This window comes from Cajanus cajan, chromosome 10 (genome assembly GCF_000230855.2).
Source record: "Cajanus cajan strain Asha chromosome 10, NIPB_CcT2T_4, whole genome shotgun sequence".
NCBI classification, from domain to species: Eukaryota; Viridiplantae; Streptophyta; class Magnoliopsida; order Fabales; family Fabaceae; genus Cajanus; species Cajanus cajan.
This window is the reverse complement of record NC_138526.1, coordinates 3,618,180-3,644,592: the sequence shown is the minus strand read 5'-3', so window position 1 is coordinate 3,644,592 and position 26,413 is coordinate 3,618,180. Positions and strand designations below refer to the sequence as shown.

The window sequence follows — 26,413 nt, the reverse complement described above, 5'->3', positions numbered from 1 at the left end:
ACTCACATGCAATCTAAACAACAAACATTCTAGCTTCCCTCACCTGAAAATTGGCTCAAAATAGCCAATAACTGAGAAGAAGTAGAATTTCCTTCCGAAGCTCAACCCGAAACTTCAATCCTCCCAAAGCAAGTTCCTAATCTGAATTTCAAGAAAAGACAGAAGGCATTAGTGATCTAGAGGAAAAAAGGAATCATACAGAGAAATTTGGGAGAGAAAAGAGCTCACAGACCCAGAGTCCCTCTCTCTAAAACTTCTCTCTAAAAACTTCACTTTCTCCTCAACCACACAATCCCTATTTATAGAAGTTCCGGAGTGGCCAGAACGGCCTGTTCCAAATCCAGAACGGCCCGTTCTGCACCCCTTCATCACGTACAAAAATCACATGCAGAACGACCCGTTCTGAAATCAGAACGGCCCGTTCTGGGACTCATCCATAATGGCCCGTTCTCCATCCAGAACGACCCGTACTCCATCCAGAACAGCCCATTTTGGGGTTTGGAACAACCCGTTCTCCCTCCAGAACGGCCCGTTCTCAACTACAATTTACAAGTCAATTTAGTAGTCCGGAATGGCCCGTTCCAGTTTGGGAACGGCCCGTTCTGGGCTACTAAATCACCCATATTGAGCTTTTGGTCCTTTTGAAATAACTTACTACGTTACAAAAAACAACCAAGGGAAAAGAACAAAAGTATACAAAAAGTTTGTGAAAAAATGAGAAAACTAAAATAAATTTTAGAGCACTTGGCATTGTATTTTTGGAACTTATTTCTTGTCTTTATTCTCTATTTTTAGGGGCTGGACATACATTCTAATTGTTTAAATTAATTACACAAATTTTTGTTACATTTTGTAATCAAATCTAAAGCTATTTCCTTTGAAAACTAGTGTTGAAATTGTCTTTTATTTTCTTGCTTTGTGTCTTTTAATATATATTCTTTGAGTTTGTCACATCTGTTTCTACTTGGGTTTAGCCTTTCTTAATTATGTCTTTTCAATTTTGGTTGTTGGCTTCTTGTCTTTCTTGGTTTATTGGGCATTCTTGCGGTGTAGGTACATTTTCAAAGACTCACCACTTGAAAGATTTGGATAATTTAAGACATATTGGAACAACTTCAAAGGGAATAAAAACTTGGAGAGATTGATAAACCTCTCAACTTGAGAGAAACACCTTAATGAAGCTAACTTGTGTGTTCATTTTGTAGGAGTGTCTTGGGAAGCCTTTAGTATTATCTCATCTCTCCTTGGTTTTTCTTAATGAAATATCCTAAATATTAGTTTTTGTGGAAGTGTCCGTAGGGTCTCCTAGTTTACTAGCTTTTATAGTTTGTTTAGTACTTGTGAAACTATTATAAGGGACTCTAGGTGTCACTTAGACTTTCACCTTAGGGAAAAGCAACTATTATATGTTTTAATTACTTTCATTATTTTTTGTTAGTATAGTTGTTTAGGAACATTTTTTTCTTATCCAATTTTTTTTTAGAAAGCTATATTCTTATCTACTAGGGGTTTTGTGCACACACAGAGTTAAACTTTCCTTTGCGAAAATCTTGTATCACTCTATTTTTGTTAAATACTTTCAAATCTTTGTGAAAAACTTTTTTGGAACAAAAATGAGTGATCATTATTCTCATCATAATGTGTGCATGGTCAAAATTCCCATAGTAGTGGGAAAAGTATTAAGGAAGAACTTGGGGAGTTAAAAGAGTATATTAGGAGAATATAGGAGGAAAATAAAAAAAAAGAATAGAAAAAATGAAAAAAAGAATGAACTCATTAGAGAGTTGTTGACCAACCAAATGGTGGGAGGTGAAACTAGTAAAGCCTAAAGGTTATGATGATGTTGGGCCTTCCAAACCTAGAAACCATGATGGTGAAAGGCCTTCCAAGCTGTCTAGAGCAAAACATGTAAAAGGAGCCTATAGGCCCAAAAGCCAACATACACATACCTACATTACTTCTAGTGAAAGGTTTTATAGTAGTCATCATGATGATGACTATTATCAAAGACCCCTAGGCAACATAGGCCTAGGCTAGAACAACAGTTTCATAGAGAACCCAAAGTGGACTTTTCTCCCTTCCATGGTAAAGATAACGTAGAAGATTATCTAGATTGGGAGATGAAGGTGGAACAATTCTTCACTTGACACAATGTGAATGAAAAGAAGAAAGTTCTCATGGCTACCCCAAGTTTTTAAGGGTGCCATGTATTGGTGGACTTCCCTTGAAAGAGAGAGAAGAGTACATCATGAGCCTTCAATCTAATATTGGAATGAGTTAAGAAGTACCTTAAGGAGAAGACATATACCCTTCTATTATGAGAAAAATTTAGTGGACAAGCTCTAAAGACTCTAACAAAAAGATTTGAGTATGGAGGAGTATAGGCAACAAATTGAGTTGCTTATGATGATAGTTGAGATTAGGCAAGATGAGAGGACTACAATTGTTAGGTTTTAAAGTGGCCTTAACCTAGAAATTAGGGATAAAGTTGAATTATTACCCTATAGAGACCTTAATGAATTAGTTCAACTTTGTGTGTGGGCATGATAATTGGCAGACCATAGATGTGTCCTTCCTTGTCCTCTCATACTAGGGAATAAAGGTCCTTTCAATTCTCTAACACCCACATCGAATATGGATCAAACTATCTCACGACGTTTTGAACCCAGCTCATGTACCGCTTTAATGGTGAACAACCCAACCCTTGAAACATACTACAACCTCAGGTGGCGAAAAGCCGACATCAAGGTGCCAAAACTTTCTGTCGATGTGAGATAAAATGTTTTTATGAATATTTATCAATTTGAATTAATAAAATTGAGTGTCAAATAGTTTTCAAATTTTTTTATAACTTTGTTGACTTGACTTATGCATTAAAAACTTTTAATTTAACGGTTAAATTGTTAAATTTTTTGTAGAATATGATTTATTTAGTGGAGTAAATTTACTCTTAAAGTGGATCTCTTATATATGTATATATGTAATTAACTCATCTAACTATTGTATTGAATAATTATTTGATAGTTCATCGCATCACTTTACTTTAGTGTATATAATGATATTCAAAACACATGTAAATATCTATTGTTATATAACATATCTAAAAAAGTCCAAATTACTTAAAATTTAATATGCATGATTATGAGTGTAATATCACCAATTAAAATGATTAGATCAGTTAAATTTGTATTCTTAAAATAGATTATTGAAAGTTTTATGTTATCAACAAATGTCGACATATATATATATATATATATATATATATATATATATATTATTTTTGAATTAATGAAATGAAATATCAATTATTTTCAAATTTTTTAAAAATTTGCAAACTTGATATATACATTAAGAATTTTAAATTTAACGGTAACATCATTAAAATTTGATGTAAAACATGAGTTATTAAACAAAATAAGTTTAGGTAGACTTAGTTACCGTTTATTCCAAAAGTTTGAACAAAAAGTTCTTATATATATATCAATATCAATATATATAAAGACAATACAATCTTTTGGTATAGTATTTCGTTGTTACATTTTTATCTCTATAACTATCTTCAAGTTATTTACTTCTCTATTATGAACTACCTACTATTTTGTAATTTCCTCTATTATTTTTATTTTTTATTTTTCTTATAGGAAAAGTAGATATAATTATGAAGAATTAAAAAAAGAATGAGATTAATTTAAACTATTTATTTATTTATTTAATTTAAAAAAAAATACATAAAGTCATGAAGTACTTATTTTACCCCGTGTGCATAGAGAAAGGAGAGGGTACTAAATGGAGTAGATAAATCGTACAATTACGAACTAATAATTTTTATTCTTATTGAAGAGAAAACTCCATGGGAGGATTTTGGGTTGAAGGGTAAAAATGGTCATTTTGGTGATCAACCTTAAACAAGAAGCAACATAGTACAAGGTACAAAATAGTTAATGTTCCGTGTTCCTCACTGTTTTGGTCCGTTACGCTAATTTTGCGGCCATCAACTAGTGGAGCTAAACTGTCCAATTGGATAATTGTGCTGAGAAATTTCCCAAAAACTAGAAAGAAGCAAATTTACGTCACCAAAAACTAACATTTTGGTCATGTTTTTAATATTTAACCATGTTAGTGGGAAAACCACCATATCTATACATAATCTTTATGAAAATTGGAACTTATTTAACAATCTCTAATGTGATCTTTCCTGCTTCAAAAAAAAAAATGTGATCTTTCCTTTTAATAATTATTTTTCATTTATAATACTCCAATCGGTCTTGTTGGTAGTCATTTTAGATGTTTTAAGAAAAGAAAAATATTTAGTTTTTTTTTTCTAAATTTAAGTTAATTATTTTAATTTATAATACTCATCAGCTCTTGTCGGTAATTATTCTAAAAGTTTTTAAGAAAAGAAAGATATTTAGTTTTTCCTAAATTTGAATTTGAAAATATGATATATTATTTTTTTAAAATAGAAAATATTGTTTTTGGAATATTTTTTTGGATCTTTTATTTATGTTACGTTCAAAATTGTTTTTAGAAGGAGTGAGAATTTAACATTTATGTGTTGAGAGGAAAAGTTTAATGAGTTTAACCAATATATATCGTCTCTGTAATAGAAATTATATTAGCCAATTAAAAATGAGTGTTTTGCTCTAAATTTTGGAGTTATTAAACTTAGATATTTTTTTATTTAATATTTTGACGTTAGGAGAAATAGTTTTAATACAGTTAAAATTTCAAGAGAGATTAATTTTTATAAAATTAATAGATACTCCTATCAATATTATATATATATATATATATATATATATATATAAAGGAAAATCTTATTATCTCATTTTTTTAAAAGATAAGTGAATAGTTAATGAAAAATGTGTATGTTGAATAAGAATGAAACTGAGAAAAACATACTAATCAAAATTTAAAATTCTAAATTGCATTTTGAAAAAAGTAAGAGAATAAAAACTTAGATGGATGGAGTATCAAGTATTCTTGATAGAAAAAAATCTACTTACTCTAATACTAATTCTTAATAAAGTTATTTTATTTAATAATTTATTATTTACATAAAATTTTAATAATTTAACTATTAAATTATGAGTTCTTAATTAATGGGTCAAGTTTATAAATTTTTAAAAATTGTTTGATATTTTGTTATATTAATTTAAATTAATGTATATTCATAAATATATATTATATGTCAATTTAAATGTATATAATGAAATATTATAGAATTTTCAAACTTTGCAAAAAGTTTATAAACTTAATTTATTCATTAAAAGCTTTAAATTTAATAGTTGAATTGACAAAATTTAACGTAAACCATGAATTAAGAGTGAAGTAATTCTAGCGAGAGTTACTCTTGAAGAAGTGAATCTTACTCCATAATTAATATACTTAATATAATTTTAAAATAAAATCTAAAATATTTATTCATTTTTATTATTTCTTTATTGTTGTTTGTATTACGAGATATTTTTCTATGAATATTTTTAATATTTTACAAAGAAAATACTACCTTCGTTCTTATACGTGAAAAACAAAATTAAAGTCTTATTTTGTTCCTAATTATATGAATATTTTCCTTTATACCTTTAATTTTATGAGTCTATTAATTAAACATTTATTCATTTTTTATGAAAGTAAATACATTTATTGGACAATAATATAAGTTATATTTGACTCTTAAGTAGTGTCACTAACCCCAAGTGTGTGGTTCAGCGGTAAGAGTTGATTCACGCTTAAGTAAGGTTAGGGGTTCAAATTCTGCCTTGTGTATGCAGTCGCGTTAAATCTTTAGTCATTGCTATACTTCAGGGATGAACCAATAAAAAAAATATAACTACTACCTACACTATTTAATTTGATAGGTATTTTTGGAATAAAATTCAAATCACACACTATTAATTACATTAACTAAATTAATTAACCATTTTCACTGTTGTTAATGAATTAGGTAGTTGTTACTTATACTTAGGGGTGGGTAGATGGACCCGGGTCCGCGGACCGGTCCGTAAGCCCGCGGATAACGGACCCGTTTTTTTCAAATCCGTATGATTATGTCTAATTTTTGAGCCCGGTCCATTAAGTCCGCGGATTTGGCAGATTTAATCCGCGGGCTCGCGGGCTAGTCCGCGGACTTCACATTTAATATTTTTAAATATTATGATTTTAATATTAAGTTGTGTATTTAATTTTTTAAAATTATTATGACATTAAAATTATGTTTAGTTGGTATATATTTGTCATTTGAATGATTTGTATGACATTTTGATGCTTTTATTATTGAAAGTTTGCTACTATTATTTAACTATTTGTAATTATTTTTATTTTAATATTTTAATATTTATTATTTTAAACCATTTTAACTATTGATAAATTTTAGTATGATAAAATTTAGCTTATAAATAAAAAATATTTTTTTTTCTAATTTTATGTATTTTTATTTTTAAAAAATTTATTTTTTTGAACCATTATTTAGGCCGCGGATTTTGGCGGGCCGGATACGGACTTAAAAAATAAGTCCATTTATTTTACGGACCGGACTTATCCGGCCCGTATAAAACGCGGGTTTTACGGACCGGGCCTTAAACGGGCCGGACCGGTCCGTATACCCACCCCTACTTATACTCCATCCAATTCTTACTGGTCTTAAAAATAAACAAATTCAAACTAAATTTATTCTTATTATTGTTACTATCTCTAAAATACCTATTCATTTAATTAAAAGTTAATTTTCAGTGATCATTTTTATTCTTAATATGAAGTTCTAGAAAAGAGTAGTTTAGAAAATTAATTTATTTTTAAACGAGATTAGAGTAATCAAATAATATTAACTAAATTTTTTAATTGGGTGAATTAGTTTTTAATATATAATATATTATTGTATATTAATATAATAATATAATTACTTAATAATAATTTATTTATTTATATATGTATATATATATATATATATATATATTAATTAATATAATAATATTACTATTATTTTAGATCCAAAATACAAGTTGAAGTTGTTGGAGTACTTTTGCCCTAAACTTTATGGTAACTCATCTTCAATTAAAATTAATAATATCAAGAAATTATGTTACTCATTGTTTGAAGAGTATCAAAATAAAGTTAAGAGAATATTAAAAATTCTAACTTTACGAGCAAATGTCAATGAGTTAAATTTAGATAATCTAAATATTAACAATTTTTTATAGTGATTATGAATTATTTGTGAATGATACAGTTGAAACACAAATAAATTCTGTAATAGAGCTTTACTTGGAAGAAAAAGTTGTGCCTAAGAGTGTTACTTTTGTCATTCTTGTATGGTGGAAAACAAGTGGAATCAAGTATCCAATTTTGCAAAAAATTGTTAAGGATGTTTTGGCAATCCCAATTTCAACTGTAGCTTCAGAATATGCATTTAGCAAATGAGATAAATTTTTCAGTCTTCATCATTATAAACTCAATGAATTTACTTTGGAGGCACTTGTGTGTGCACAAAGTTGGTTAAAACACAAGCAATATAATGATAAATAATTAAACTTTGTTTATTTAATAAAATTTTTATTTTTTTATTGTTGGTTTTAATTATATTAATTAAAATTTTCTTGTCATATAATTTTTATTGATATTACTAGATCAAAACAATATACAGATTTGGAAGACAAACGTTTACAAAAACATGAAAAAGTTGATTTTGATGATGAGGTAAAATGTCTACATATATATATTTTTTTAATTTATAGCATATAATTTAATCTAACTAATTTTTGTATAATTTTTTTCATAGGTCTTGGAGAATATTGTTAACACATGATCATGATGTTGAAATTTTAATTACAACTTTTATTATGTTGATTTTTTTTTAAAGTTTGTTTACAATAACTGAATGATTTGTAATCTTTATTTACAAGAATTGTTATGTTGGATTTTTGTAATATTAAAGATCTAACAAATTAATATTATGTTTATTTGTGTAAAATATTATCTCTTTTTATTAATTTATTTACTTTATATATAAGTAAAATACAGGTTGCGAATGCGGGTATGAGTACACAGGTATCTAATGGGTATGAGATGAGAATTAAAATTACTACTCACAAAAATATGAAACTTGGTACGGATATTATAGGACTCGACTCAAACCATACCCATTGTCTTTCATACTTATATTCATAATTTAAAAGAGTATATTTTTTTTTGGTAAAGAATTTAAAAGAGTATATAGAAATGCATATAGTATTAAATAAATAAAAAAGTCAATATATTTAATGCTTTTCAAAACATTAAAAGCATATTTTTCTTAAATTTCTAAGACTTGAAATCATTAATGAGTATTATTCTTTAGGTTAAATAATATTTTTGACCCTTTATATTATTTTTTAGATTTATTTTATTTATTTATCTTTTAAAATATTTATTTATCCTTTATCTCCTAAATTTAGGTGAATTTAGTCCTTTCAATCTTTTTTTGAATGATTTAAATCTTGAAAATTTTCTCCTAATATTCACCTATATGAAAATTATTGATGAAATTGAAATTCAAACCAAATATGTTATAAACATGATGAAAATAAAAAATTTCAAGACATAATTTTATGTTATCTTCTAGTTGTTCATGAGATATTTTTTTTTTCATATAATTTTTACTATATTTATGGTCCCTTTTTTTTATTTATTCAAATGTCAATTGTATTATATAATTTTCATATAGATGAATATAATGTTACACGTTTTACGTCTTGAGTCAGTCAAAAATTAATTATAATTATGTTACAAAATTGAAAATGATTATTATTTTAAAAGGAAACAAATGAAATAAAAATAAGATAAAAGATCATAAAACTTATCTATTATTAAGTTTATTAGACAAAATTTACCTACTAATATCTTTTTTAATAAAAACATCATATTAAACTCAATTAATATTGTATAACTCTCTCATATTATAGTATTAGTGATCTTGATAAATTAAAATAAGATTTTTTAAAATTATAGAAAGCAAAATGAAAAACTTTAAATTTAGATTAAAAAAATTAAATGCATCCTTAAATTTGAAGTAGTAATTAATATATGTTTAAATATAAAAAAGATATTTATTTATTATCGTTTATCGTTGTTCCTCATACGACGTGGCCCACCTTTATCCGTGACTTACCCTTGGATGGAAGGGACAACAGAAGTGGAGAAAAACCAAAAAGGTCCTACATTAAAAAATAAGAAAACAGGAAAACATGAAAAGGAACACAATAGGAATCATCAGAACCAAAAGTGGGAAAAGGGAAATGGAGGAAAAGATTATTGGTAAACTTTTTAAAAATACTTTATTTTAAGAGGGTGAGACAGAGCCACAAGAGATTCAATCAATGAAAGATATATGATATATAAGTGGATCCACCCCATACCCAACGAAACCCCATTATAGATATCTAAGGCTTTAGAATAAATTTGATTAGTGTGCAGTACCAACCACAACCAAACTTTGTTGTGCTTTTCTTGCTTAGTTGCAGTGAGTTTTGACTATTTGGCAAAGAGTTTGTGAGATCTGAAAAAGTGACACAAATGGGTGTCAATGTGGGGGTTTTTTGTGCTGTGTTTGTATTGGCAACACAAGCAATAGGGGTTCCTGCAATTGCACCGTGGAAGAAGCTGCATGCACCATGGAAGAAGCATCCTAAAGGTACTATACTCACTTCTCTGCCATTGTTAATTACTTCATCTTTTGTTGTTTAACTTGCTTGGTGAGTTGGTTCCTGAATTGGAGTTTGCTATTGTTCTTCTTTTGGTGAGTTCAGATCCATGTCAGGATAAGAACATAATTACATAACCGGAAACGGGTGGAAATGTGGTCTGTGGTTTTTTTGTGTTTTTGTCTTTTCACATTATGTGGCTAATTAGTATTATGATTAATTTTTAAGTATTGAATTTGATAAAAAAAAAAAATCTTAATGAATAATTTTAATATTAAAAAGTTTTTGAGAGATTAGTTTCTGACAAACATTATTAGAGTATAAAAAAAAATTTACTTTTTCATGTAATTATATTTTTAATTTTTTAAATTTAAGGTATATATTTTTATTCTCCAATTTTAAACTTGTATTTTGATCTTTAAAATAAAAATTTATTATTTGAATCTCATAAATTTAAAATTTATTTTTCTAGTTTCTGTAATTTAAAAATATATTATTTTAATCTTTTATAGCGTAATTAAGCAAAGCAATTAAAATATTAAATTTTGATACTTTGTGACCAAAAACATAAATTTTAAGATTGAGGGATAAAAAAAGTATATAGAAGGACTAAAATGATATATTTTTAAAAAAAATTACGGAGATTAAAAAAAATTAAAATTCTACAATTTAGGAAAAAATTATTCCTGAGATATCAAAAATATATTTAAACTTTTTTTTTATATATTATGTATAATTTTTTTCAAATAATTTATTTTACTCATTCTATTTTATTAAATAATTATATTATTAGTACGAAATATCTATCAATAATTAATCTTTATTAAAATAATATTACTGATTAATTTTAGTAAAGTCTTTCAAATATTAAACTAAAATATAAATAAACTTAATTAGATTTATCTCATTCAATGTCACTATTTTTTTAAATACTCTTCATTTGAGTAAACTCTTTTATTTTAATATTTAATATCAATGAAGGACAATAAAAAATTATTTTAGTTAAAATTAATAAAATTAGATTCTATTAACTAGCTTTTCTTTTTATTTGCGCACAAGTTAATTACTTTTACGTCTGATCGAGTCCGAACAAATTTTCTTAAAAAGATTATTTTAATTGTCATTTTACAATAATAATAAAACATTAAATATATTTTTTAATTATTATGAAATGTTTATTTAGGAGCGAGAAAATATAAAATGATTATAAATGAGAGGAACTCTAATTAATATGAATGATAAACAAAAACATTTCATAATCATCTTAAATATCATATCAATATCGTTTTTCAATTGGTCAATCATGTAAAAGAAAATTACACTGATAGAACATAAATATTAATTAACTAAAGTGATTAAATCCAAATATTAATTAGGTTTCTTAATATCTGTATAAAAATATTAAAAATAATTTTATTTCATATATATTATCACAATTTTATAATTGGACTGACTATAGTATTTCTTAAATAATAAGTAAAATAGAATGGATGAAATAAAATAAAAATGAATTTTTTTTCATCTAAAATGTAAAAAAAAAAAAAAAGAATTAGAGAATAATTAGTCCCAAGAATTTTAAATAAAGGTAATGATGGCAATTACAATTTTCTATGGTTGTGGTTTCGATATATAAATCCATTAATGAGCCATAATTGCAGTTAGTAGGCCGTGGCAAAGCATTTTTTAAAGCCATGCTTTGTCCTTAACGCGGAACATATGCTTCCAATCCAATTCTTTTTTTATTTTATAACAGTTTATTCACGAGAATATATCGGACACGGTGACGCCGGAGGAACCGACACATAGATATGATCTCTCTTTTTTTTTTTTTGTTTTTTTATCTTTAATATTATTATATTATTTAATAATTTTTAAATTAATTTTTTTTAAAATTTACCGTTAGATTAAGATTGTATATTACCTTACACGTGTATTATCAAATTACATAGGAATTTTTTTTAATAATTATTATGCTGTTCAATAATTTTTTTTAAAATTAAATAATAAAAAATTGATCAAATTATTTATATTTTAATGGTTTTTAAAAATATATATGTCATTTTTTTTGATTTTGTACTAGTTAATTTGGTTTTGACCGAAAAGTAAGTAAAGATTGAACTCAAATATAATTCAAACCATTCAACCTTAAATTCAACTTATTAATCACTTTAGTACTATGTTAGTTTTGATTTATATAAATGAGATATTTAATAATTTTCTATTAATATAAAAGTTTATATATATAATTAAAATAAATTTTTGATTTAATGGTAAATTTTGAAAAAATATATCAAATTAAAATTTTAAAATTTTGTATGTATATTTTAAGAAAATATCATTGAATTGACATTTTAAAATTTTGTATGTGACTTGGAATGATATTTTAATGTGCAAGTTATGTTATTTCTTTCCGCAAATTATTTCAATAAAATTATACCATGGAATATTTTTTCACATGAAATAAAATGATTCTAATTAATACACACCTAATATTAAAAAGCAATTGTTCAAATAAACCGGTTAATATATATCACCATTATTATTCTGTTACACTAACTCAAAACTGGACCATCTAACGAACAGGTCATTGCTATAACCCTATTAATTAATTTGAGCAGTCTACTTCATAGCCAATATTTGAATTAATTAGTTTTTAAAAATAATTGCTTTTTTTCTTTTAACATTTTGAAATCTGTTTTGAAAAATAAACCTTTCTTGAACATGCCCTTCCCATTTCTTTTTCTTAAGGGTAGGAATATGAAAGCTATTAATATTATTTTCGTTCCTTATAATAATTGTTTGTTTTAATTTAGTCTTATTTTTATTTTTAATTTCAATTTAGTCTTAAACTAATTAATTAATTTTAATTTAATTCTTAATAAATTAATTGGTTTCAAACTGATTTCAATTTGGTCCCACTTTTATTTCTAGATTCAGAACGGTCTGTTCCAAAACTGATAATAGAATATTATTTATTAATTTTATTAAAAAATATAATAATTTTAAAAAAAAAATTTATGTTAAAAATTTTAAAATTACTTATTTTTATAAAATACAGTTGTCTTATAAATATAGTAATAATTTTTTTCTTTTTTTTAGGGGCCAAATTAATTTATTAGCGACCAAATTGAAACCAATTAATTAGTTTGAGATCAAATTAAAACTAAAAATAAAAGTGAGACTAAATTGAAACAAACAATCATTATAAGGTATCAAAATAGGTTTTTAGCCTTATTTATATATTAGGTCAGATTAGGCAATGTTTTTTTTCAAAAACGAAAAAGATTAAGTCAATTTTTTTTATAAAAGTATAATTAATTGAAAAAAGTTAAATTTTAGACCCTTAAGAAAAGCTTTTAAAGTTTGCTAGTCGATAAAGAAAAACAAAGCCATGCAAGAAAATCTCCACTCAAAAGTTATTTTGCTAAATAATAGTTTCTTGTTGAATTGTATTTTTAAGATATTGCTTGCACATTTGATGATGCAGCTAACTTGAACCGTACAATAAGTTGATGTGAAAGGAACATGTGGCTCTACGGGAAGAAAAGATTCGAATTTTTTATTATATGTTCTTTATATATATGTATATGATTCTCCTTAACCATTTTGATAATTCATAATGATTGGAACATGTAGACTCAATTCTATAATGCATCATGAGTTTCTTCATTAAAAACGTGGTCCACACACAATAACAAAAATGTCTCTAAATTTGCTTGATAATTACACAAGATGACACAAATTTTTATTTTCTTCTATTATTTATGAAATTTATATTTACTATATAGGATTATTGTTGTGCATGTTTTGGTTATTTTACTATTTGTTAATATAAAGAATGTAACTATGCCCTTGAATACGTAACAAAGTATTATGTTTTGCACCGGTTCCTCTGCTTCTATAAATGTGAAGTAAATTCGATAATAATGATAATTGCACTACAAGATATTTCAAACAAAAACAATTTTTAAGGTGTTGACATCTCTTCACATAAATGCCATAGTAAAATTTTTGGTCCATTTCATCAGATTTAGGTCACACAAATCCGAATTCAAGGGACCCTAGGATACTTGTAAATTGTGATGTAGTTAACAACACAAAATTATAATAAAATAAAAGGAGAAAAAATATCCATGGATAATAACCCTACAAGAGAATCACATATAAATTGACATCTCCTTTATAAAAAGGATATAAAGGTGATCAAGACAAACAAGTCATTTGCTTAATGAACATCTTGGTATGTAAGTGAAGTTGAAAAATGTTTAAAACTTTGTCTATGTAGCCAAATTAGCTTCCTTGAACAACACATCCCAGGGGCAACCCTTTTATTTTATATTTTTACCTTCAAAATTATCTTCAAAGGAATACACTCCTTTTTTTTTTTTTTTTTTTAAATCTATATTATTGTAAAATATCCATGTTGTCCATGTATTGAGACTCATTTTTTCATGGAAAACTCAATAATGTATAGTTGTCTTACCACATGTTGTTGTGCAGGAAATAACTTGCCCCAAAAGCGAACTCTCCCCATTGATACCGTATTCAAACTTCATGCCCCTATTACAACTTCTTCTTGGCCTCCAGGTAACCATAATGTGATTGGTCATATTCTCTTATTGTTGTGATATAGACTCTGTTTTTTTTTTTTTTTTTTTTTTTCTTTCAAAAACATTTTTTTTTTAAATAAAGTAAGAACTTTTTTTTTATTTAATTTCTTCATGTATTTGTCTAAACTTTTTTTTTTTAAATAAGCATTTTTCTATTTTTTTTTAAGAAATAATGTCTATATGCATCTTAAATAATTACTTTTTTTTTTTTTATAAGCACTTGTTTAGAAACATTTTTTTAGTTTAAATAAACAAACCCATTATCTAGTAAATGCATGTTGATTATTGTTGGTGGTGAATTGCTACATTGATCAGGTGGTAATTTTGCAACTGAAATAATTGATCTTGGTGGGCTGCAAGTGTCTGAAATATCAACATTCAACAAAATTTGGGGCACCTATGGTGGTGGACCTGATGATCAAGGTTTCACAATTTTTGAACCATCAGGAATACCACAAGGTTTCTTTATGTTGGGTAGCTATAGCCAACCCAACAACAAGCCTCTTTTTGGATGGGTACTGGCGGCAAAAGATCTATCTACAAACACCAGTAACCCCACTTTAAAACCACCAATTGATTACATGCTTGTATGGAACAGTGCATCTGACGATGGTCCCATCTATGTTTGGCTACCAACAGCACCTGATGGGTACAAAGCTGTAGGTCATGTTGTCACCACCACACCAAATAAGCCTTCCCTTGACAAAATCAGGTGTGTCAGGTTAGACTTCACTGACCAAAGTGAGACAAGTTCATTGATTTGGGGATCAGACAACTTTAACGTTTATGATGTTAGACCAAGCAATAGGGGAATCCAAGATCCTGGTGTTAGAGTAGGCACCTTTGTTGTACAAAATGGGAGTTCTAGCAGTCCATCTATTGCTTGCTTGAAAAACACCAATTCTATCCCAAAATACATGCCTACCCTACAACAAATCACGACAATACTCCAAGTTTACTCTCCAGTTATGTACTTGCATCCTGATGAAGTATACTTTCCATCTTCTGTGGAGTGGTTTTTCTCCAATGGGGCACTTCTATACAAGAAAGATCAAGAGTCAAGTCCTATCTCAATAGCACCAAATGGCACTAACCTACCTCAGGATCCTCACAATGACGGTGCCTATTGGTTGGACCTTCCTGTTGATTCAACTAAAAGAGAGAGGGTCATGATGGGAGATTTGCTAAGTGCTAAAAGTTATGTACATGTGAAACCAATGCTTGGAGGAACCTTCACTGACATTGCCATATGGGTATTCTACCCTTTCAATGGACCCGCAAGAGCAAAAGTAGAGTTCCTCACTATTAATTTGGGGAAGATAGGTGAACATGTCGGTGATTGGGAGCATGTGACACTAAGGGTAAGTAACTTCAATGGTGAACTAAAGCATGTTTATTTCTCACAACATAGTAAAGGTATGTGGCTTGATTCCTCCCAACTTGAGTTCCAAAGTGGCAACAAACCACTATATTATTCTTCTTTGCATGGCCATGCATCATACCCACATGAAGGCCTTAATTTGATAGGGTCAAATAAAGTAGGCATAAGGAATGACACTGCTAAAGGTGACAATTTCATGGATATGGGGGCATTTGAATTAGTTTCTGTTGGGTATTTGGGTTCTGATGTTGTAGAGCCTCCATGGTTGAATTACTTTAGGGAATGGGGTCCTAAAATTGATTATACTATAGATGAAGAGTTGAAGAAGCTTGAGAAGTTATTGCCAGGAAAACTTAAATCTGCTTTGGAAGACATCGTGAGGAGTTTGCCTAGTGAGGTGTTGGGAGAGGAAGGACCCACAGGTCCAAAGGAGAAAGATAATTGGAGTGGAGATGAAAGGTGAAGATTATAGAGTTTAGTTAAATTAATTGTTTCAAACTACAAAATAATTTGTGGCGATGTTAATTAATAATATTATTGTGTTCAAAGTGGAATTATATATCGGAAAAACAATATTAAAAACAAAAGAAACAAACAATAGCTTCATATAGTACTCAAACCTAATAAAACATTACTAGAATATGTTTATTATCTACAAAAACATATAAATCTAAAATTATAACTTCGTATTTATTTTATTGAAAGAAACAACATAAAAGTTCAAGAGCGTAAACAAACAACCAATAAAATTTCAAAAGTAACATATAACTAGGGTGTTTAAAAATCCAAATAAGTGAAGAGTACTAAATAAATATCCTAATTAAAATAATTAGAAAGAAATAAATGTTTCGTATATCACCTATACCTACAAAGTGTTGCATGGATACGGTATGATACTAGGTACGAATGTGGATACGAATATCAGATACACAATTTGTTTTAAATCAAGACTATGGGTACATTAATGTAATTTAAAAAATATAATTTTTAATTATATAAACTTGAGTGAATTGTATAAATGATAAAAAATTAATAAATAAATAGGACACTTGTCACTTGAGTTATAATATCAACCATAAAACATGGTTATAATATCACATTTTAATTGTGATACATCACACTTAAACATTTTTAATTTCATCGTTTCCTTGTCTATCACCCGTAAAAAAGATTGATTTTAACTTTGGTTCATAAAAAAATGTAGCAACTTCAAGAATGTTATAGACTTTGAAGTCATTGACAAGTTGTGTTATGTGACTTGTGGATGAAAATTGAGATTAGAGAGCAAATAAGAATAATTTAAAACCTAATTTTTTTAAAAAAAATTACTGACATTTAGGTTTTTATTTTTCATACTTGGGTATGAGTTGATACGTATCCAAAAAGTACCAATGAGTACTCAAATTAAGTACCCTTATTTTTTTTTGAAAATCGTTCTAGGTGTGTACTCAGTACGTATCCATGAGTACCCAATGCGTACCAAATATAGGTACATACCTGTTACATGTACAACATGAATTATAGAGTACTCACGCTCAGAGCACAACATGTAAAGCATATTTATAGATATGTGTAGATAAATAATTCTAACAATTAAGAATGCAATTTACAAGCAATAAGACATTTAATTAGTAATAAATTTAAGTTTAATAAATATTATAACACCTTTTGTCTTTTTTGTCCTAATAATCATATTTGTACTCATATCCATGGGTTATCATACAACCTTGCTTTATCAAAGGTTGACACCACCTTTTGAAGATTAAGGGAGATGGATATCACTCCTTTATTAAAGGAATGTTATGTTTTAATTTTTCTTTGAATATATAATTTTTAAGTCACCTTTGAGTATTGAAAGTTACCCTTCAATTGCCAAAAAAGACATTTTCCCTTTCATACATAAACAATATATTGTATATTTTGAGATACTTCACAAGGCTATTTTATTCACAAAATTATTTTGAATTTAATATTTAGATTAAAGTAACTATTTTATTAGTTACATGTTTTAAAACCTAATTAATATTGGTTTTAATGATATATAATAATTTGACCGTTGTAGTTTTAATTAATTTAAATTATCAAATGTTTTAAAATTAATTGTTTTTAACTCACATGATTGATTATAGTTACAACAGTTAGTATCCTCTTTTATAGGTACTGAAAACTAATAAAGTCGGATGCACAAAACATTGGTATTTTCTCTCTTTCTTTATGTTTTTTTTCTTTTCTGTGTTAAGAACTTGCTAGATATGCATTGTTAGTCTAGTACCAAGAAGATTTTATTCTTTCTTGGGAGACTTGTACAAGAGTCTGCAGATAAGCCTTTAGGATAATGCATTGCATGCCTCCAAAGTTCAATCAATTCGTATATTCAACATCCACGGACAACAATCTAAAGGATGACGACGTTGCCTATAGTGAAACACTTAATAAATTGGGAAGAAATAGTAACCACCACGACTTGATGACGATGTCCTCCATCTTGCTTCATCGATCGATCACATAGATGAAACTGTGTGGTGTTGAGGTAGAGGAGGTCGTCGTCATTATGGTGTAGTACTTCTCATTTTCGATGACATCAAATTCTTCCATGGTGGGAACCATAACCACAATGTAAGGATGCGTCACCTTCTTCTTGTGGTCCAACTACAAAGCATGCAACACGGTGCGGGGATTCCTCAAGGAGAAATGATTGCACTTTATAGAGATAAACATTGATTTTTTTGTGAGCGAGAAAGGGAGTTGCACAAGAGAACGAGAATCGCCTCCTTAACGCAAATTTTCTTCAACAAAAGCCTTATTATTGAAGGCTTGACGATACTCAACTTGTTGTGGAATAGCAGTGAGTTTGATAAAGGGCCACGTACACTATAAAAAATAGTCAATTTAGCGATCGATTTTTTTTTTTTCCGTCGCTAATAGCGATATAATTAGTTGCAGTTTTTATTTAGCGCCCAAATATTTTTAGTAGAAATTTTTTGTCGCTAATTCTGTCGCTATTTAGTTTGTAAATTACATATCCTTTAGTGAGTAAATTGTATGTAAATTTGTGACCGAACTAGCGATAGAATATTTTTAGTAGTAATTTTTTGTCGCTAATTCTGTTGCTATTCAGTTTGTAAATTACATATCCTTTAGCGACTAAATAACAACTGAATTGTATGTAAATTTGCGACCGAATTGATATCGGTGGCTAAATTAGCGACGAAAAAATTTTGATCGCTAAAAACAATACAAAAATATTATTTATAATAATGGTATCGACGAAATAAAAATCGATCGCTAAATGTAAATTTTTAAAAAAATTTAAGAATGTATTTTTTTAAAAAAAGAAAGCAAATATAAAAATATATAATATTATTTTTATAATGATAAGAAATAAAAATCATGACCCTTCCAATAAAATTATTTTATTTTTTTAAATAATACATATTATATAATTTAAAATAGATAATATATCATAATGTATTAAAAAATGAGAAACATAATGCTATAAAAGAAATTTAAATAATAATTTTTAATTGAATCTTTTAAAAAATTTGGACTAATTTGAATAATAATTTATCTATCAAATTTATTTATTTTTCTCTTGAGAAATTTATTGCTCTTTTATCATACTTAATATTTTATTTTATTAGATAATATGATGATACACAATTTATTGTGCTTTTCAATTTTGTTAAGGTAAAAAAACTTCTTTTTAATTAGTAAATCTTATTTTATTTCAATTATTATTTTAAAAATTAGACTTAAACATCTATTTCAATTGATATAAACGTGTTAGATCCATCAACTTAAAAATAATTGATTTATATAAGGATTAATAAGAACTTATCAAACAAATCTAAAATCGATCAAAAAATTAGATATTTTTTAAAAACAATTATTGTGTTAACTTAACAATAACCATCATAAAATTTTAAAATGTATTTTTCATTTAATTATTCATAACAAATACTTTTAAATTAAGCATTCACCAAAAAAGATACTTTTAATTAATTTTGTTTTAATTTTATTAATTCATTTTCATCCTCTCATCAATTGATTAAAAAGTGATAAAATATAATTAATATTCAATTAGTTTAATAATAAAAATTATAAAATAAATTATATATATAAATATATACACCAATAACACGTGAGTTATATTATTGATGAAATATTTCTGACAAATTTATATTTATCAAAAATATAAGAATTTCATCGATCTAATTATTAAATTAATTAAAAGTTATTAAATTTTACGAATAATTAATATAGAAAAAGATTGATTAGCTTTGGAATAAATTATTTGCAGACAATATAGTTGAAAAATTAATTATTTTAAATTATTTAACTAGAATCTTATTAATAATTTACTATATGATTTTGATATTTTTGTATAACTAATATCTAGTTTTAAACTTGATATGAAAATATTATAATATAACTTGATAAGATTTTAAATTAGTATTTTATTAATGGTTGATAATGAGAAAATAAAACAAGGATAAATATATTTTTTGAATTTTATATCTTAGATTTAAGATGCATAACTATATTAAATTAATTAATAATTTATTTAAAATGTTAAAATTTAATTTATAAAAATAATATTTTAAAATAGAAGGGTTATAATAACACCGGTGTAACTTTTACTAAGTATTACATCGCTCAACAACTTTATATTAAATGTGAATTTTATAAATTCAACCGTTAGATTGAAAAGTTTTTACTCTTATAGATTATACATACAAAATTTTATATGAATTCAAGATGATTTGATACTTCATTCTTGTAAAACAAAATTGATGTAATATATACATATCAAAATATACTAAAATATGAGCACTTTGATTACCTTAAAGTTGTTGTTCAATTTTAACAAAACTTGATATAAACATATAAAGTGATATGAACATTCAATCTAACGGTTGAATTTACAAAATTCACATTTAATATAAAGTTATTGAGCGGTGTAATACTTAGTAAAAGTTATACCAGTGTTATTATAACCATTCTCATTTTAAAATATATAAATTATTATTTAAACTTTTAAATTTATAATAAATAATTTAAATTGTATCATAATATTAATTTTAAATAAAAATAAGTAGATTGTTAATTATAAAAATAAGTATATATATATATAAATAAAGATTAATTAAATATAATATAATTATTATTATTATTAGTAATATAATTATTATATATATTATTATATATTTATAACCGTCCAGACATACCGAAATGAGAAGGATCTAAAGATAGTATAAGTATGAGATTGTATAGTTGAGGATGACTTAAATGAATTAATTTGTACTCCCTATACTAATAACGTGGATCTGTTTTTCTGTAGCTTATCTCATCAGAACTCCATAGTTAAGCGTGTTTGACTTGGAGTAATATAGGGATGGGTGACCTTCTGGGAAGTTTCTCAGAAACTGTGTAATTAAGGACAAAACATGCTGAAAAGTGAAGTATTGTGAAATAGAATCCTTGAGAGGCCAAATATGAGTTGTACTATCCGTACCGCCATGCCGAGCTCGAGCTCGGCATCTCAGCACAAGGTGACCTCGGACACGCGCTAAGCGATGTCAGCTCGATATCTAAATAGGTCATAACTGATCTCGGGCCTAAGGCCCAACGAAACCCTAATTACACTAAGGTACGTGCATTACTTATATGAGACTCATTCTCACACAAACCCTAATTTGGCATCAGAGTCTCTTTTGCAGGTACCACCCCCATCTTGGAGCATCAACGTACTAGCAAAGGAGGCTCACCGATCTTACCCTGTGGGTCCTCCCTACCTCGGATCCCCGGTAAGAACATTTGGCGCCCACCGTGGGGCCGATCAAGACAACTCTTATCGGCCACGCTTATGGTTTTCACCAGAAGCCATAGCAGACGCGCAACAGATGACCTAGATCACGCAACTAGCATGGACAACGAAGCAGCATTGAGAAGGCTGATCGAGCAGGTCGAGCAGATGGGCAGCAGCACACCGCTGATCTGCAAAGCATGCGTGCCAAGCACAAAACTGACCTAGCAGCGATGCGAATCGCTAACGAAGCTGACCTAGCGGCCCTGCGCGCTGAGAATGAGCGTATTCGCGCTCAACTACCACGGCACACCTCTGATCAACCCCCTCAACCGAGTAACCTAAACGAGGAAGAGGGACACTCAGTTTCTCATCTGCCGACAGCACCTAGGGCACAGACTCCCAAGCCTGCCACACATCGGTCACACGCGCTGACGAACAAGTTGGCCCATGAGGTCAGCAATGCCCCTGCACACGTCACGGGAAATCAAGCGACCTTCCGCCGTCATCCTTTTGTGGATGGCATTATGGAAACGCCCCTCCCCTTTGGATGGAATCCTCTCCACATCGACCGTAATCCGGACGAGCACATCGACCTCTATACTACACAGGTAAACCTTTACACTAATGAGGATGCTATTCTGTGTAGGGTCTTTCCGACCTCGCTCAAAGGGGCCGCACTCAACTAGTACACCCAGCTACCTGCCGAGTCAATTGACAGCTTCGGTACTCTGGTCTGGTCAGACGATTCATAGTGCAGCATGCAACGTGTCGACCTCACCACGTGACGTCCGCTGCTCTGGCCAGCCTCAGATAGGGCGACGATGAACCACTCCGGGCTTTTATGGAACGATTCGCTGCCATCTCGGTAAAGATCCGAAATCTGAATCCCGAGGTCGCCCTACACGCCATGCTCATGGCACTCAAGCCCGGACCGTTCATCGACAATCTATGTCGTGAAGCTCCTCGCGATATGGACGAGCTCCGTGCCCGTGCTGCGGGGTACATCCAAATGGAAGAACATTCTGCCTTCCGTGACCAGGTTCGCAGAAAATCACAAGCGAAGCCCGACAGTGGCCACAAAGACAAGATGAAGGTCACCAATGACAGCCAGTTCAAGAAAGCTGCTAGGACAAGCAAGGGGGGAGATACGACTTCTACACTCCCCTGAATACGCCCCGAGTTCACATCCTGGAGGAGGCAAGTAATAGCAATCTGCTCACCCTGCCACCACCAGGTCACACTCCCAACAGTGCAGACAAGTCCAAACATTGCCGGTACCATCGAAACCACGGTCACACCACTAAAGAGTGCCACACACTCCGAGACCATATCGAAGAACTCATCCAGGCAGGTCACCTCGGCCAATATGTCCAACGACAGCAGGGTCACAGAGGAGGCTACGGTGGACGAGGACGAGGCAGAGGTCGCGGTTCGGGAGCTCACACGGACCAACCCTCTGGCTCTCAGCAAAACACCGGCAGTGCAGTACAGGCCGAGGTAAGCCAGGAAACAGGGTCAGCCCCCTTGCGGGGCGTCATTAACACAATTGCAGGTGGCTTTGCAGGGGGAGGCTCTAGCAGCTCGGCGCAGAAACGACATTTGTGCAACATCAACAACGTCCACTCCGCTACCTTGGCCTCGCATCAAAGCTCGCCTCCAATCACTTTCACTGATGACGACTACGTTGGCGTCAGCCCCAACCAGGATGACCCGATGGTCATCGTCGTGGAGGTCGCCAACTAGGAGGTCCACAAGACGTTGATCGACCAAGGAAGCTCGGCTGACGTCCTCTATTGGCCGACGTTCCTCAGGTTAGATATCCCTCACTCCCTTATCCAGCCTCACACAGAGCCATTAGTTGGATTGGCAGGAAAGCGAGTTCACACTCGAGGGTACGTGGATCTGATGACAACTTTTAGGACCTCTCCGGACACAAGGCGGATCATGATCCGATATCTCCTCGTCGAGGCCAACACGTCCTACAACATCATTATTGGATGACCGACGCTTAACCAGCTCGGAGCAGTGGTGTCTACCCCGCACCTCACCATGAAATTCCCCGGGACTGACGGCAAGATTATCTCCATCAAGGCAAATCAGAAGACAGCCCGGCAGTGCTACGCCGAAAGCCTCAAGGTCTCCTCATCTGACGAGCGTTGCCGGAGTGATCCCCCATAGTGGCTCACATCGCCCACGTGGATATCACTGACCTCGACCCGAGGTCCGACTCCCATGATGAACGACCAAGTCCCATCGACGAGCTCAATGACCTCTAAATCGGGAGTCTTCCTGGGCAGTGCACGAAAATCAGCAGGCAGTTGGACCCGAAATTGCGGCAACAACTCGAAGATGAGATCCTCAAGAATGCCGATCTCTTTGCGTGGTCCAGTGCCAACATGCCAGGTATAGACGCCGACTTCATCTGTCATAGGTTAGCAATTCACAAGGAGGCAAAACCAGTGGCCCAGAGGAAGAGGAAAGTCGGTGGCGAGAGGCGGGAGGCCATCATCACCGAGATACAAAAGTTACTGAATGCCAGCTTCATCCGTGAAGTCAGATACACCACATGGTTGGCAAATGTGGTTCTGGTGAAGAAGAGCTCGGGGAAGTGGCGCATGTGCGTCGACTACACCGACCTAAAAAAAACATGCCCCAAGCACTCGTATCCTTTGTCGAGTATCGACAGACTGGTTGACAGAGCATTCGGGCAAGCCCTTCTCAATTTTTCTTGACGCTTACTCTGGGTACAACCAGATCCTGATGTACCGACCAGACGAGGTGCATACATCGTTCATCACCGACCGCGCCAATTACTGCTACAGGGTGATGCCCTTCGGCCTAAAAAATGCAGGAGCCACCTACCAGCGGCTAATGGACAAGGTTTTCCACCAGCAGATCGACCGAAACATGGAGGTCTACATCGATGACATGGTGGTCAAAACCACCTCAGCCGAAGCTCATGCCGCCGACCTCGCCGAGGTGTTCGTCCAGATCAGGAGACACAACATGCGTCTTAACCCAGAGAAATGTGTCTTCGGTGCCAAGGGAGGTAAGTTCCTGGGTTTCATGATCACTAGCAGGGGGATCGAGGCCAACCCGGTAAAGTGCAATGCCATCATTCAGATGTAGAGTCCCCAGACCGTGAAAGATGTTCAGCGTCTAGCAGGCAGGTTGGTCTCCCTGTCCCGTTTTATCCCCAGGTTGGCGGACAAGGCAGGGCCCATCTTCACCCTACTGCGCAAGCCAAAGAACTTCGAGTGGACAGACCAATGCGAGGAGGCTTTCAAAAGCTTCAAAACCTTCCTCACTACTCCGCCAATCCTTCAGAGGCCGGATCACAAAGCCAACCTCCTCCTCTACCTGGCGGTGGCAGAAAGCGCAATCAGCGCGGTGATAGTGCAAGAGCACCAGAAAACACAGGCGCCGATCTATTTTATACACCGAGTCCTCCAAGCCACGGAGAAAAGGTATCAGACCATCGAAAAGCTCGCATTGGCACTTGTCACGGCAGCCAGGTGTCTCCGACCTTACTTCCTGAGTCACCAAGTGGTCGTCAAGACCGACTACCCAATCAAGCAGATCCTGAGGAAGCCGGAGCTCGCCAGGCGGATGATAGCCTGGTCGGTAGAATTGTCTGAGTTTGGCATCCAGGACGAAAGTCGCGGCGCCCTGAAAGCTCAAAGCCTAGCCGACTTCGTAGCTGAACTCACGCCTACCTCAGTCGAAGAACCACAGGTATGGACTTTACACGTTGACGGGTCCTCCAACTCTAAAGGTGGTGGTGCATGTATCATCTTGGAAGGACCAAACCAAGTCACTTTGGAGCAATCCCTCAAGTTCAACTTCAAGGTGACCAACAACAAGGCAGAGTATGAGGCGCTTCTCATAGGGCTAAGGTTGGCTCATGACCTCAGGGCTAGGAGAGTGAGTTGCAAAAGCGACTCGAAACTCATGGTAGAGCAGCTCAGCGAACATACCAGGCCAAGGACGTTCTCCTATAGCGGTATTTCCACATGGCATCACAACAGATCTCGTCCTTCGACGAGTTCACTATACAGCATGTACCGCGAGAACAAAACACTACAGATGACCTTCTATCAAAGCTTGCCAGCACCAAACGCCCTGGACAACATCGGACCATCATCCAGGAAACCTTGCACTCACCCAGCCTAGACGACAAGGTCGTCAGCACCAGCAACAGCGAAGACCAGGGATGGATGGCAGGCATCTGGAGCTACTTGAAGGCAGGAGTTTTGCCCGAAGATAGGGACGAAGCTCGGAAGATGAGGATGAGGTCGGCCAAGTTCGTGATTATCGGCGACAAATTGTTCAAGCGTGGAATCTCCACCCCACTGCTCAAGTGCTTAACTGCACCTCAGCCAGCCTATGTCATCGAGGAGATCCACCGAGGCATATGTGGCATGCATTCTGGGGCACGTTCAATGGTGACCAGAGTACTCCGAGCAGGATACTACTGGCCCACTTTGAAGTCGGATTGCCAGGACTACATACAAAGGTGCAAAGAATGCCAGCAGTTTGACAACTCGCATCGGCAGCCACCTGAAACTCTTCACCAGATGATGTCGTCATGGCCTTTTTCCTAGTGAGGAATGGACATCCTCGGGCCATTCCCCCCCGCGAAAGGTCAAGTCAAGTTCCTCCTAGTGGCGATCGACTACTTCACCAAGTGGATCGAGGCATGCCCACTCGCCAAAATCACCATCGAAAATGTACAGAGATTCACCTGGAGGAATCTTGTTTGCAGATTCGGAATCCCTCACACCCTCGTTACCGAAAACGGCAGGCAATTCATCACACAAGGCTTCAAGGACTTCCTTCGTGAGCTCGGTATCAAACATCTCCCGACCTCGGTAGAACACCCCCAGACCAATGGTCAGGTCGAAGCTGCCAACAAGGTCATCCTCCGAGAACTCAA

At 31.9% G+C, this 26,413-nt stretch overlaps 2 protein-coding genes across 2 annotated transcripts; both read left to right on the top strand.

The window, feature by feature from the left end:
* Positions 1-9,194: 9,194 nt before the first annotated feature.
* Positions 9,195-16,222, top strand: LOC109816089 (hypothetical protein At1g04090). The gene is made up of 3 exons (XM_020380958.3): positions 9,195-9,667; positions 14,178-14,264; positions 14,603-16,222. The coding sequence occupies exons 1-3, from the start codon at positions 9,550-9,552 to the stop codon at positions 16,129-16,131; spliced, it is 1,734 nt and encodes a 577-aa protein (XP_020236547.1). The 5' UTR covers positions 9,195-9,549; the 3' UTR covers positions 16,132-16,222.
* A 9,268-nt stretch (positions 16,223-25,490) lies between these two features.
* On the top strand, positions 25,491-26,081 carry LOC145952275 (uncharacterized). Its single transcript, XM_083064610.1, has one exon. It carries the CDS (start codon positions 25,491-25,493, stop codon positions 26,079-26,081), a length of 591 nt encoding a protein of 196 aa, XP_082920736.1.
* Positions 26,082-26,413: the final 332 nt, after the last annotated feature.

Bases quoted from the DNA above. Each gene is read 5' to 3' on its own strand.
- LOC109816089 (XM_020380958.3), top strand. From the start codon at position 9,550: ATGGGTGTCAATGTGGGGGTTTTTTGTGCTGTGTTTGTATTGGCAACA. The intron at 9,668-14,177 runs GTACTATACTCA...GTTGTTGTGCAG, and splicing joins ATGGAAGAAGCATCCTAAAG to GAAATAACTTGCCCCAAAAG. The intron at 14,265-14,602 runs GTAACCATAATG...TACATTGATCAG, and splicing joins AACTTCTTCTTGGCCTCCAG to GTGGTAATTTTGCAACTGAA.
- LOC145952275 (XM_083064610.1), top strand. From the start codon at position 25,491: ATGGCATCACAACAGATCTCGTCCTTCGACGAGTTCACTATACAGCAT.